At 44.4% G+C, this 14243-nt stretch overlaps 1 protein-coding gene across 13 annotated transcripts in view; it reads right to left on the bottom strand.

The window, feature by feature from the left end:
- Positions 1–14243, bottom strand: part of CADPS (calcium dependent secretion activator) — a 477475-nt gene that overhangs the window by 190932 nt on the left and 272300 nt on the right. For all 13 annotated transcript variants that reach the window (XM_049642654.1, XM_049642655.1, XM_049642657.1 and 10 more), the window contains one exon: positions 3741–3852. In XM_049642654.1, coding sequence (XP_049498611.1) covers positions 3741–3852 — 112 coding nt within the window. The remainder of the gene's footprint in view (positions 1–3740; positions 3853–14243) is intronic.

A 14243-nucleotide genomic window follows, 5' to 3' on the forward strand; every position in this document is an offset into this window, starting at 1 on the left:
CAATTAAAAAGGTCGATGAAAGTAAAACATAATGAATACGGCACAAACTAAATGTTGTTGAATGAACGAATGTAGCACTGGGATTTCAAATGTGGCTGTGTCCTGCTAAGCTTGGGAGCAATTAGAGCATAGAAACACTCCCCCAGGGGTACAAGGAATTGCTTCACTTAAAAAAAGAAAGCAGTCATCACCAGCTGCAGCCTGTGGAGGTGCTTCCAGAGGAGGGCGCCCCAGCTGGCACATGGACCTGGCAGGCCAGTTCCACGGCAACTGTTAGAAAGTGTCTCCGGTAGGAAGAGTCAATTCATATCTAGGGGAACATCTATGGGGCTGGAGAAGAGAATGAGTTCTTAAGAAATGAATAACTACAGGGTTGTGGCAAGCTCGTGGCATTTGTCATAGCAGCAGAGCCCAGGATTTTATTTCTGCACAGGGACAAATGTGATACAGTGGGAATGGTCCTGGAGATGAGTCAACATCATTCCTGGCAAGTTACTTACCTCCTCTGGGCCCCAGCGGACTCATCCGTACAAGATGAGTAATAACTCATCAGGGTTATTATACAGCATCGGTGAGAGACCGCAGAGCCTCGGGGCAGTGCCTTGGCCACTGGCAAATGTACAGGGCATGGGAACCAACCAACTGGGTGGGTCTAGGGAAGCTTCCTGCCTTCTGTGGGAATCTGTTTTCTCTTCTATAAAACAAAAGGTTTGACTAGCCCAGTGGGTTTAACTTTTCTGAGTGGAAACAGCTTTGAGAAATTGGTGAATGCTTTGGACTGGCAAGTCCAGAAAAATGTACATATGCCCCCTCGCTACCTCAACATTTGCAAACAATTTCATGGGGTTCCTGGATTCCAGGGAACCTTCTGTGGACTCAAGTTGAGCATTCCTGGACTTGTCTCTCTGAATACTAATATTCTGGTCTAAATCCTAGTAATATGATTCCAGGTCAGCTGTATAGATGAAAGCCAGATTAAGGAAGCGGGCAAAAAAGGAAGAAAAAAGAAAGCACACTTAATGTATTCTTGCTGGCATTGTTAGAAGTGTGTGCCTGTGCGCTGGTCTCGAGGTGTTCTCTCATTTTTCCATAGATGACACATCAGAGGGTTAGAGAGGTTGAAAGTTTTAGCTGAAGTCATACAGTTTTCAGAAGGGATTATGTAATCAACTAGTACGAAATGAAATGTACTGGGAGTCTCTGTGCTGGCCTCTGGGTATATAGGGTAGTGAACAAAATAGTTTAGGCTTCTATGCCCATGGGGTTTTCATCATCCAGTAGGGGAGACAGAAGCCGACATTTCTGTAAATTCTTCTCTCTTTCTCTCCTTGGCGAGAAGTTTAGTAGAGAGAGGGCTGAGGCAGTGAATGAAGGAAGATGGGCAGTCAGGAAAAGTCTCTTAGGAGGAGAAGGCATTGATGCAAGGAAGGAGGCAGCCTTTTGAAGAGCTGTGGACAGTGGGGAGAGCGTTCCACTCAGGGAGAAAGCCCTCTGATGCAGGGAAGAATGGTTTATATAGCAGACTGAAATTTGGCCAATGAAGCTGGGACATAGTGGATAAGAGGAAAGGTAGTCACAACTGAGGCCGAGGAAGTAGGCAGAAGCCCGATCACATGAATCCTTGTAGGCTATACTACAGAGTTCAGATTTTTATTATAAGCAGTATGGGGTGATGGAAGCATTTTAAGCTAGCAAATCTAACTTACGTCCTGAAAATACAGGCTGTTTGGTGTAGAGTCAATAACTGAGAAGTAAGAAGCAATGTCTCTATTATCTCAGGGGTGCTCAAAGGGATTGGTGCCACCCTTTGGGATGTTTCAGAAATTTGGGGGACGTTTTTGGTTGACAAAACGGTGCTGGGCTCTGTTGGCATTGAATGGGCGGGGCCTGGGGATTCGACATGCCATACGATGAATGAGATATTCCTCCCCAGGGAGGAATTGTTCTGAATCTCGCCTAACTTCTAAATATTCCCACTGGATACGAATGGAGGTGGAAAAGCCTGTCTATAATTAATTGAGTCCAGATCTTAAATCTTTTGTTTACATATTGTTAAAAAGAAAACCAGGGGCGCCTGGGTGGCGCAGTCGGTTAAGCGTCCGACTTCAGCCAGGTCACGATCTCGCGGTCCGTGAGTTCGAGCCCCGCGTCAGGCTCTGGGCTGATGGCTCGGAGCCTGGAGCCTGTTTCCGATTCTGTGTCTCCCTCTCTCTCTGCCCCTCCCCCGTTCATGCTCTGTCTCTCTCTGTCCCAAAAATAAATAAAAAAAAATGTTGAAAAAAAAAAATTAAAAAAAAATAAATAAATAAAAAAAAAGAAAAAAAAAAAAAAGAAAAAAAAAAAAAGAAAACCAGAGGCCCAAAGTGGTGTCGCTTAGGCCTTATTCCCAAACCGGTGCTCAGTACATAATCTACCTGCAGTTCCAACCTCCCCCAGAAATGTAGGCCTAACATGTCAGTCAGGAATTTTCCAATCAGCACCCATGCGTCTGCCCTCTCCACCCTCCTGCAAAGAAAGATGGGGTAATTTGCGAGATAAGACCCCTCACTTTCACCCTGAAGGAAAGCCACCTTGTCAAAAACAATCCTTTTCTTTTGCTAATAATTTTCTTGCCCCATTGGCACATCTCTTTGGAGCCCCCTCTACTTGCAGACAGGATGGAATGCTGCCTTATCCACGAATCATTACCAATGAGAACTTTAATCTTTACTCAGTTGAATTTCTGTAATTTGGAACAATATACACTCAAAGTAATTTTGGCACTTTTCCAGGGAAACCGAGGAAACTTTGTTTCCTTGGTTGATGGTTTCAGGAAATCAGTTCACTGATATGTAAGTTGTTCAGCTTCCACCCTCCACAGCAGATTTTGTGACTGTCACCTGCCTAGTGATTCTCCATATGGGAACAAGGAAAGCATTCCTTCTGTAGGTCTTCTAGTGCAATGGTGCCTGAATTGCTACATTTTTGAAATTATTTTATTATTATTATTTTCAAGATATTATTTTAAATAATCTCTACACCCCATGTGGGGTTCGAACTTACAACCCTGAGATCAAGAGTCACATGCTCTACCAGCTGAGCCAGCCAGGCACCCTGAAGTTATTTTATTGTTAATTCCCTTTTATTTCTCTTTTATATTATATTATGTCACTGTATTGATTTTTAAATTGTCAGGTGGTTAGATTGTTAAATTGTCTGAGGGGCGCCTGGGTGGCTCAGTCCGTTGAGCATCTGACTTCGGCTCAGGTCATGATCTCACGGCTGGTGAGTTCAAGCCCCATGTCGGCTCTGTGCTGACAGCTCAGAGCCTGGATCCCGCTTTGGATTCTGTGTCTTCCTCTGTCTCTGTTCCTCCCCCACTTGCACTCTGTCTCGCTCTCTCTCAAAAATAAAGACAGACTAAAAAAGAGAAAAAATTAAAAGTAAATAAATAAATAGTCTGAAAGTTTCACTTCAAGACAGAAGGGACATTACAAATCTCTGCTCTAACGGGTGTCTGGGTCTGAGGGTGTTGAGAACCCCTGCTCTGTCTTCTACAATGTGCCCTCCTGGTAGCCCAGATTTAAAGAGGGGAAACTGAGGCTCGGAGAGGTTGAGGGACTGGCCCAGGATCACAAAACCAATGGAGAGTGGGGCCCGGGACTCAAACCTGAAACCAAACCTTTCAGGACTTGGCAGTGCTATCCCATGGGACCGGGGGACACAGCTCTCTGGAGCAACGCGTGATGGGGAGCGCTTACCCGTCCGAGCTCCTTGTCCTCCAAGGCCAGGACCCCTGTGCTCTCTGTGAACAGCTTCACCTTCACAGCGGGCAGTGCATGAGTTGTCGAGAAGTCGCCCTGGGTGCCCCAGCTGCAGAAAGAATTAGAGAGGTCAGTGCGGAGACCTCTGCCTTGACAATGCTACACTCAGCTGCCTTCTTCCTGCGTAGGGGGAATGCAGGGTTAACCCGAGGCAGCACTGGCTGTCGCATCCCCCCTCCCCCTCACCTCTGCTCCAAAGCTGCCAGAGCGACAAAAAGTGTTAATTAACTTGTTAGGCAAATGCAAGACAGATGCTCAGAAAGTTGCCACCGGTCTTCACAGAGCTCTACAAGGAATCACTTGGAATTAGCATGAAATCGAGTTGTGGAGAACTTTTCCCATGCATTTGCAGATACTCACAAACTATTTCAGGGTAACCACTAACACTTCCTTGTATCCTTTGAATCCCCAGTTCTTGGAAACAGTCCTTGAATTTGAGACCAGGCTTCATTTGGACAAAGCCAACACCTGACTTTAAAATGGGGGGAGATGGGGGACCCCATTTCTTCTGGCATTCAAAGATGAGTTGTATAGAGGGATGGATGAAGCTCGAAGAGGAGCGGAAGGTAGAAGTGGGAAATGACCTTTCTCACTGGTCTGTGGGAATCTGAGTCTTAAGATCTCTTCAGAGGAGAGCCTGGCTTACCTAGCGTCTGGGTAGGGTGCCAGACTGGGCTGACAGGAGCTGCTGATGGACCCTCAGATGTGGCCTTTCCATGTACTCCTCACTGTTCTCACAGAGCCACACCATCCATTCTGCACCTGAAATCACTGCGATCTTCCAGAAGTGTTCACTGGATTGCACTGAGCGCCTGCCCTAAAGCCTTCCGTGGCACCTATTCCATTGCACTCAGGGTGCAATCCAGACCTCGGGGTGCAGCCTCCCACTCATCTGCTCCAGGGTCATGGGCCTCCGGATGGCACCACCTCAGGGCTGTGGCAGGCATGGTTCCCTCTGTTGGCAATGGCTTCCCCCCACCTGGCTACCTCTTCAGAGCTCTGCTTCAAAAACACTTGCCCAGAGAACACATCCCTCGGTCTCCCAGTCTAAATTTGGTCCAGAGTTAAGCTCTCTGGGAGATACTGTTTAATTTTCTGTCCTAGCAATCACTGGACTGGTAATTATTTATTTTTGTGCAATTGTTCAATAGCTGAATCTTCTGGGTGTTTGTTGGCTTATATGCATACCTTCTACTTAGCATAGTACTTACACATAGAAGACACCTAAGAAATATTTGTTGAAAGAATAGGTGATGCCAATTATACACTCTTTTACAGAACTAGAAGACAGGAATAGATACAGTTTTGCATAGAGATTTTTTTCACTTTGCCTTATATGATGGCCAATTTCCATAATGGAGAAGATTCATTAAAATATTATTATTACTGTTAAGTTTATTTATGCCTTTTGCGAGAAAAGAGAGAGAGTGCACACATGTGAGCAGGGGAGGGGCAGAGAGAGAGGAGAGAGAGAATCCCAAGCAGGCTCCCAGCTGTCAGCACAGAGCCCGATGCAGGGCTCAATCTCACAAACCGTGAGATCATGATCTGAGCCAAAATCAACAGTCGAAGGCTTATGCAACTGAGCCACTCAGGCGTGCCTAAAATATTATTTTTTAATGACTCTGTAATATAACACCTTTTAGATATGTCATAATTTATTTATTTAGCTAATGTTCTGCTATTGACACTGGGCTGGACATTACTTTTTTATTTCATCTTTGATTATTTCCTTGGCATAGAGAGCTAGATGGGTGTAAGGGATGCTCCTCTTAGAATGTTCCAGAATTGTGCTCATCGACCAACACTTTCAAGTCTTGGGACACCGATTCCCAAAACGCTTTCCCCAAAAGTGGCAACCATCCTCCCACCATCCGGGAATGAGTGCAAATCGCAGTGCCTCTTGCCTTCATGGGGCCCCTATTCACTTCTTCTTCTGGCTTACTTTGTCATTGCTGTTTTCATGGGTACTCCTTTGACTAATAGCAGCCTTGAATATTTTACTCGGTGGTGGTTGTTTGTATTTCTTCTTTTGTTTATGATGGGAATGCCTTCTAGTCTCCATGTTGCACTCAAATAAATCCTGTTAACTCAAGGACATGAGGAATCTAGAGAAAGCGGACAAGACAGCGCCAGAAAAATGGAAGTCAAGGGGAACCCAGATGGAGACCCAAGGGCACAAAAGTCACTGAGGAAGCACACTAGTCACGACAGAGAAAGGGAGAAGACATGTGAAAGGAGAGGCGACAGAACAAGAGGCAACAGGTTGCAAACACAACAGTGCAATGTTAGATGTACAGAGAGAAGTTCTGAATTTTGGTCATCAGCTGCGGCAAGCAATCTCCTAAGACAGGGAAGGCATGTACTAGCAAAGGCAACACGACAGGGCATAGGGTTTTGAATCAGACACCCTTAGTTCAAATCCTGGTTAATCACGTATGAACTGGAGGACTTGGGGCAAGTCATGAATGTCCCTGAACCTCAGTGTGCTCAGCTATAAAATAGCCTCATTTCACAGAGTAGTTAAATAGTAAAGATAAATAAAAGTAGGGGTGCCTGGGTGGCTCATTTGGTTAAGCGTCCGACTCTTGGTTTTGGCTCAGGTCATGATCTCATGGTTCATGGGCGTGAGGACTGCATTGGGTTCCGCAGTGATAGCAAGGGTTCTACTTGGGATTTTTTTCTCTCCCTTTCTCTCTGCCCCTCCCCTGCTCACACATGTTCATTCTCTCTCTCTCTCTCTCTCTCTCTCTCTCTCTCTCTCTCTGAAAAAAAAAAAACTAAAAAAAAGATAAATAAAAGTAAGGATTAAAAAAAAAAAGTAACTAGCAGGCTTGAAACAGCATGAGAACCCAACGATTTTGGCTACATTCCCTTCCCAATTAGGATATGTAAGATATATTCTAGTAACATGATGATCACTTTTGTGTTATCGATTCGACACATATTTATTAAGAATGTACTAAGTGTCCAACCCTGTGCTGGGCAAACAAGATAGACATTGACCTTCCTACTATACAAGGTAAGCAGTAAAACAGTTATCATCATCCCCATTTCACAGATGAGAAAACTGAGAGGAAACTCAAGATCTTGCCCATTTTATTCCAGTGAATTTTGACCAAGCTGGCTGGAACCCATATCTCTTATTTGCCATGTTATAGCTTTCACTGCTATTACTGTCATAATTATCAGTAACAAGCATTATTAATAATTAGCAATATTGGCAAAAACACGATCACTAATTTATGATTTGTGCTTAATTGTCCTATAAATCTCTTTGGGCATTTATCATGATTGGTCACAGAGATGAAGAAGATTCCTCCTGGAAACCAAAAGAGTTCCTGGAATGAGATGCATTAATACCAAGCCACAGTGAGGCCTTGATCTCAGTGCCCCGGGGGTCCCACACACTCTATCCCTATGATACTGTTGCTGGGACTGGTTTGTAGGGCTTTTCTGGCCTGCTCAGCAGGCACTAAGTCAGTCGGCCTGAAACCCTGCAGATATCCAAGGATGCTCAGCTCATTGAATGTTCAGCATGACTCAAAGTGTGGGACAGAGTGAGGCCTACAAGACCCTGTCAAGCTGGATGAATTCAAGCCGCTGGACGCTGCCTTGCCAGCCCAGTCCATTGGGACACTGAGTGGCTTTTCCTTCCCACCAGAGCTGTAGCTGTGCTTTTGGCTTCTTCCCACCATGACCCTTGGCTCACCTCAAGTTTTTAGGTCACTGCTGATTCCCAATTTACCCATCAGATTTCAAAATGGCAACCCAGCCCAGGGAGAAGGCCAAAAAGTCTCCAGTCTGATCAGGATCGGCTATGTCATTTTCAAGGCCTGCGCAAAATGAAATGTTGGGCTTTCTACTCTAAAAGCAGGAGAAGGTGCCACTAAAGGTACTAAAAGATCAAGTATTTTCATTTCTCAGAGGAGTTCTGCTCAGATGCATGCTCCATTGTCCCATCAAACTTCACCTAACAAACACAGGTTCAGAGACAAAACAGTGAAGAATGTCAAGACAGAAATGCAGAGCATTTAACCAAACATAGGTCTGAGCATGAGGCCTGTGCAGATGCATGGGTCACAGGCCCATGAATAAAGTTCTGAGTCCAATGACACCCAGTCTGACGACAGGCCATGCATTGATGAGAGGCCATGCAGTGGAGATTGCCTATCACTGGCATTGACGTGAACCTTCACCCCTCACTATAGTTTTTGGATTTTGTAAAAATGACTCCTGACTTGTTTTTGTAGATGCTTCCTATTTGAAGAAGACCAAGGGAGATTTAGTTATAAGCACCCTTCCCTCTCCCTTTCCCTTTTTTCCAAAGTCATGGAAATGTCCACTTTTTGTCTTTGTCCAGCCACAGAGAGGCCTGAATATCTTTACAACAAAAAGCTAACATTTATTCAGAGATTACTATGTGCTAAGCCCAAATTCTTCTCTTAAACGTGTTATTTGGTCATACACACATTTTATTCTTTTAAGTTGTCTTAGCCATCTTGTGAAATGCTTATAATTATTACTCTCACAGTTAGAGATAGTAAACTCAGACTCAGACCAGCTATAATGTGTCCAGGATCACACACAGGGAGCAAATGGCCATCTGACTCCACAACCCAGACTCAATGATGGCGCCATATTGCCTCCCTTCCCCGTTCCACCATCTTGTTGCTCTGTGTCTTGATCCAGTGAAATCAGTTACCTTTGTAACTCAAAGGAAGAGTTCTGTTTCAAGATTGACGGGGCCCTAGGCCACTGCGGCTTCTCAGTTTAGATTTATTTCACATGTTCAATATACTTCACAGAGTACTACCTAACCGATAGACAAATTAGCCAGCAGTGGAAGCATCAAAAGCCTTGGCCTTTGGGTGGGTCCACACATCATTAAATGAATCTCTTTCTCATTGTTGCATTCTTCCCTGCTTATTTCTTTTGCTTTGCTGTGCACTGACTGTGGTTATTAAGATGAATGCGTCTTCTTAAACGTTTCCCAGAACGGAAACACAATTGCACTTTGATTTGAAAAGACCAGAGGCTGATAAAATGTATTGCAAGCAGTAGCTGGGGAGGTTAGGTTAACTAACTTCTCACTGAACACAAGGCAGATGAAGGAAAGTGGGTGACTTATCCCTCTGTTGTGACCCCATCATATCTGCCACTATAATCACACTGTGTGGCTAGCTCACAAAAAAGCTAAAAATAGGCACCAATTAGCAAATGCTTAAAGTCTGCCAGGCCCTGGGCTGAGTGCTTTTCATAGATTATCTCATTTAATCCTTCTGATTGCTCTTTGAGATGTACTCTTGTTATTATCCCCACTTTATAAATGGAGAAACTAGGACTTGGGGAGGTCAAGTAACTAGTCCAGGGTTTTGGGCTAACACAGAGCCACACTCCAAACTCAGAGTTTCTGACTCCAGGGCCCACGCATGAAACCAGAGAGCTTCACTGCCTCTCAGTAACTCATAGCACAGTATTACAGTGTAGTTCAACTATCCGTGTGTGTACCTGTCTTTCTCTCTAGACGATAAACACCTTGGGGGATAGGGAACATGGCATGATTTTTTTTAATCTCTTATACCAAGCACAGGGCCTGGCACACAAAAAATACTTATTTAATGACTAGGAGGAAGTGATCAATTCAGAATAACCGTGTCACCAAATTCAGGGGATTGTGGAGATGCGATGTTTGAGATACCCAAGGGTATGACTGCCTCCTTTAAGCAAAACTGAGAGCTTTGTCTCCTTGGAGATTAGATGATTTTTAGGAGCCCACCAGCTCTCCCAAGTGTACATTGTGGCTGGCAGCACGCGGTGGAGACCCAGCATATGCAACAGGTAGGACAGCACTCTGAGGAGCAAGGTGTACATCCTTCAAGGCCAAGGATGGTTAACTCATGAGGCCAATGCCTGGAAGCAACGTCAATGCCCATTGTTATAATGCTGGAAAGGGCCACAGGTTACAAAATGAACTGTTGTTGCCACTTATGGTCTTTTTAGCCATAAACACACAAGCATACACTATAGAATGCAACTACTCAGAGTGATACCTCCAAATACACAGCAATGTGTATTGAGACAAGTGAGTCCACTTCAAACCAAGTGCCTTTTCCAAGAGGATGGGGCTAAATATTTGAACGGTCCAGCTGACTAACCTACATGCCCTATGTGGCATCGGGTGAAGCTCTGACTTCCCCCGCTGTCAGGATCATACCTCTAATCAGCCCTTCATTTCTCCCTTCATTTAGAAAGCACTTCCTGAATGTCTACCATGTGCAAGTTACTGTGTTGGGATCTGTTGTGGATCCAAAGGTGAATGAGATATCAGTACCTATGGATATCGTATTTTACCTGCAGTGTCACATGCAGAAATGATCACACTAACTAGATGTGAATTTGAGCCTTGATTTTCACATCTTTAAGATATCTTTAAGTTAAAGATAAGTTAAGATAAAGATAAGTTATCTTTAAGAATAACACTGACCCAAGAGGATTGATGGAAGAATAAGTAGGAAATGAGCTATTGCGTATACACTGTTCAATTCAATACCCAGAACATGGAAAACACTAAAATAATATGTCTTCCATTTTAGGATTATGGACCAGGTGTTGGCAAACTATGTTCCATGGGCCAAGTCAAGCTGAATATCTGCTTATGTATGGCTGATGAGCTAAGAATGGTTTTTACATGTTTAAATGACTGAAAATAATCAAAAGAAGAAGAATATTTCGTGACACATGGACATTACACGAAATTTAAATTTTAATGCCTGTCAATAAAGTTTTATTAGGACACGCTTACGTTCACCCCTTTACACATCGCCTATGCTGCTTTTGCGCTTCAAAGGCAGAGTTGAGTAGTTACGACAGAGACCATCTGGCCAACAAGCCTAAATTATTTACTTTCTGGTCCTTTGTAGAAAAAGCATGCTGACCCCCAATAGACACAGTTAAATCGCTGGCTCGATCTAATGGGAAGACTTTTATTTTCGTTAGCAGATCCGAAGGAAGTAAGCTTACTAGAGCACATCCATGAATATCAACTGTAAACACGCACTTACAAGGACAGCTCAGCCCATGGTGATTCGATTTGCTGCTCTAAATTCTTCCTGGAGCTCTCACCAGCACTCTTGGTGTACTAGAAGATTGGGGATTGTGTCTCATAGCGTTTCAGACACGTGGTGCCCAAATGCTCCTTGCAGATCTACTGGAGCTGGCTGACTCATTTGGTCACACTACATCATTATTAATATCAAATAATAAACATGAGTAGCAGATAATTCATATTTGGGGGGATGGAGATGACTTTTAAAGTCACAGCACATTATTTCTCCAAACCTGTGCCACAATGCCATGGCTTTGAAAGTAAGCACTTTGATCTGGGGGAGAAAATAAGGGACAGGAATATGCTCGGGTGGAGGGAAGGAGAACTCTACTGCAAAGCAACCTTCTACTGTGTGTTTGGAGAGCATCTGCTTCATTGCAGTCACATCTCTGTTTACTATTTAAAGCCTCTTATTTGCGGAAGCCTCCTCAGACCATATGTTATCAACAAATGTTGCTAATCAAATACACACAGTAATTTTCATTAGAATTTCCTCCACCCCACCCCCCCCCATGAACAAAAAACAACATTTGCCACAAAGGGAATATACCTCCCAAAATGACAGTAAACATCCACTGCAAACCTTTGACAACAGAGTGATATTTACGAATGCATATGTGAATAAGCCAAGACAACACATCCACTTTAGGCAAATAAGGACCCTTGGAGAATTGGATTTTGTGCAGGTTGGTCTTGGGGGATGATGTCACTAGTTGCCATGGCAATGCTCAGCATAAGGCCATAATTCATGCCATGCAGACTGGATTTGCATTTACTCAAGGTATATGGCTCATGTGAGCTGGGTGTTAAATTGGTGTGGTTCTTAAAAATTAACTGTGAGCTTTAACAAGGGAGAATTGTCATTTCAGGGAATGAAAGTGCCTTGGTCCTGTTGCTAAGAGGGAAAGTTAATAATTGCCTGGAGACAACTGCATTAACATCTTCTGGCCTGCCTTTCAGGCAGACGGCATGATATTCCATGCCAAGTGAATCAATTGTGCCATCGCAGTGTGTCTCATGCAAACTAATTGATAGGATGTGATTCGGGGCCTTTCATGTACCAGAAAAGCTAAACTACCTCTTATCTACATAAACGAAGCATTTGCTTTGTAGAAACTGGGTTGTCTGCGAGGCGGAGAGATGTAGGCTCTGGTTCGCCTACTTGACATTTCCACTGGAAAGTCTCCTCTCCAGGAATCTGAAATCAAATATATCCAAACCTCAGCTTTAGCTTTCTTCCCTCACATCTGTGCCTCTAAGACTTCCCCAGCTTAGCCAAAGCAACTGCCAGATGGCCAGACATCATTCTTCTTTTCTCCTCTTCACCCCCATGTCCATTTTGTCACCAGATTTTTCATACCTCTTACGTTGATCACACATTGCTACAGAGGAAAATAAATCAAAAAAGGGAGGTTGGAAGTGCCAGAAAGAGGGTGGGCCAGTGGGGTATTAGCAGATGTGATGGAAGCAGAGGCTTGGAATGTGCTTGAGTGGTTGGGCTTACTCTCCAGGGCCTCTGTCATCACCATGAGCAGAGCTCACCCCAGGTAGCTGTTTTCACTCCAACTTGCATCCAAGATGCAGGGAAAGGGCGTGAACCCAGCCCACGGTGAGGAGCCAAGACTAATCAGACCCACGTCTTGAAGCAGAGCCACCCAGGCGAGCCTGGCACGAATTAGCCAACCCAGTAATTTGCAGATGAGTGGATGAAATAAATGACTATGGTTTTACGTCATTGAGTTTTGAGACAGTTTGTTACATAGCAATAGCCAACTGATACAGTGCCTTTATTTGGTACTTAATCACGTCATCCTGGTTCTACTCTATGTCCTAAAGTTTGGTCTGGAGTCATCAGGTAGAATAGCATATCCTGGAGAACCCAGACACAACTTATAGTCCTTTCATACTATTAAAAAATCTATTGCAGTCACTCAAAAACACCTGCCGAATGATGTTGCTGCCTTGGAAAAATAGTTCCCAGCTCATACATATGTCCTCAGAAAGCAGCCTCCCTGTTTGCCAGTCTCTCCACAGTATGAGAACTGGACTGAGGCCTGATTGTGCTGATTAAGGCTGCCAAAAGCACTGTCCAGGTTCCTCTAATGAGCAAGAATGTCAACACCTCCCAAGACCAAGGCAGGCAGCCAATGTCTCTCAAACCACTTGCGGTCAAGTGCTCCCAGGGGAAGCCCTTGCCACATCAAAGGTGCCCCCGATTGAGCCTCCCACATGGAAAGCAATGACCATGAAGACAACCTCAGCAGCACTTGAGTGCCCCCAGTATTTGTGGCTCTGATTGAGTTGGCCCCCAAGCTGGGGGGGAGCACACAGAGGCAGCACTTGGGGGGTTCAGTCATGACCATTCAGAGGTTTGGCTGCCCTCCATGCAGCCAGCCCCATCCTGTGAGACCTCCCAGTTGCCTTTGATGGAGGGGATTATGGGAACTGTTGTTGGTTTTGCTTTCATGGGCTGGGTTCCCATCATCCCACAGAGAAGGATCCCTGAGGACACTGTTGTAAGCCATGCTTGTCTTTTCCCCTGGGACTGCCTTGTGGATTTGTTCTTTTTTTTTTTTTTACCCCCTCTGTTTAACATTTATGAGAAACCACTGGGAGTGGTCATGAATGCCAGGAGTCTCAAAGGGAAATGGTGAATGGGCCAGCTGGCCAAACGCCCTTCAGTACAGACTGAGGTCTGAAAGCATTGGGGAAGTTGCTCTTGAAGCCAAATGCATGGCATCGGCCCCATATGGAGCCAGAGAGTTGTCTTTCAGAAATGACAAATCTGAGTTGTAGAGAACTATCACCACTACTTAAGCGGACCATGGTATATGACACCATCTCAGTAGAGTGAAAATACCGCCTACGTTCCCAGTCAAACCTGGCTCTCCTTGCCTTGGCCAGCAGGGTCCTCCACAAGGCCTTGCTATTCTTACTTTGGGACTCCCACCCAAACAATGTTAAACATGCTGAAGGGACTCCAAACCACCTTGTAAAAAATGTACAAAAACCTGGATGAAATTGAATTGAATCGCAATCGACTAGGAGACGTAGGTTAAATTTAAGAGACATTTAATCCAAGATTATTTTTGATTTTGCAGTTTTCTTTAAGAGTAAATACATTTTCTCGTGAGGTTTAGATAGTTTCCTAGGCTCTTGAAAAATATTGAGCTAGGCACTGTACCTACTGGAATCTAGCAAATAAGATGACTGCCAGGCTAGATATCTTGGGCCCAGATGTTATCTAACATATCATGACTGACATCGGTTTTCACTCTGAAATAAGAAATGTGAAGGCTCAGTGATTGACTGGAACCAAAATGAACTCTAAT

Source organism: Panthera uncia, chromosome A2 (assembly GCF_023721935.1).
Source record: "Panthera uncia isolate 11264 chromosome A2, Puncia_PCG_1.0, whole genome shotgun sequence".
Classification (NCBI taxonomy): Eukaryota; Metazoa; Chordata; class Mammalia; order Carnivora; family Felidae; genus Panthera; species Panthera uncia.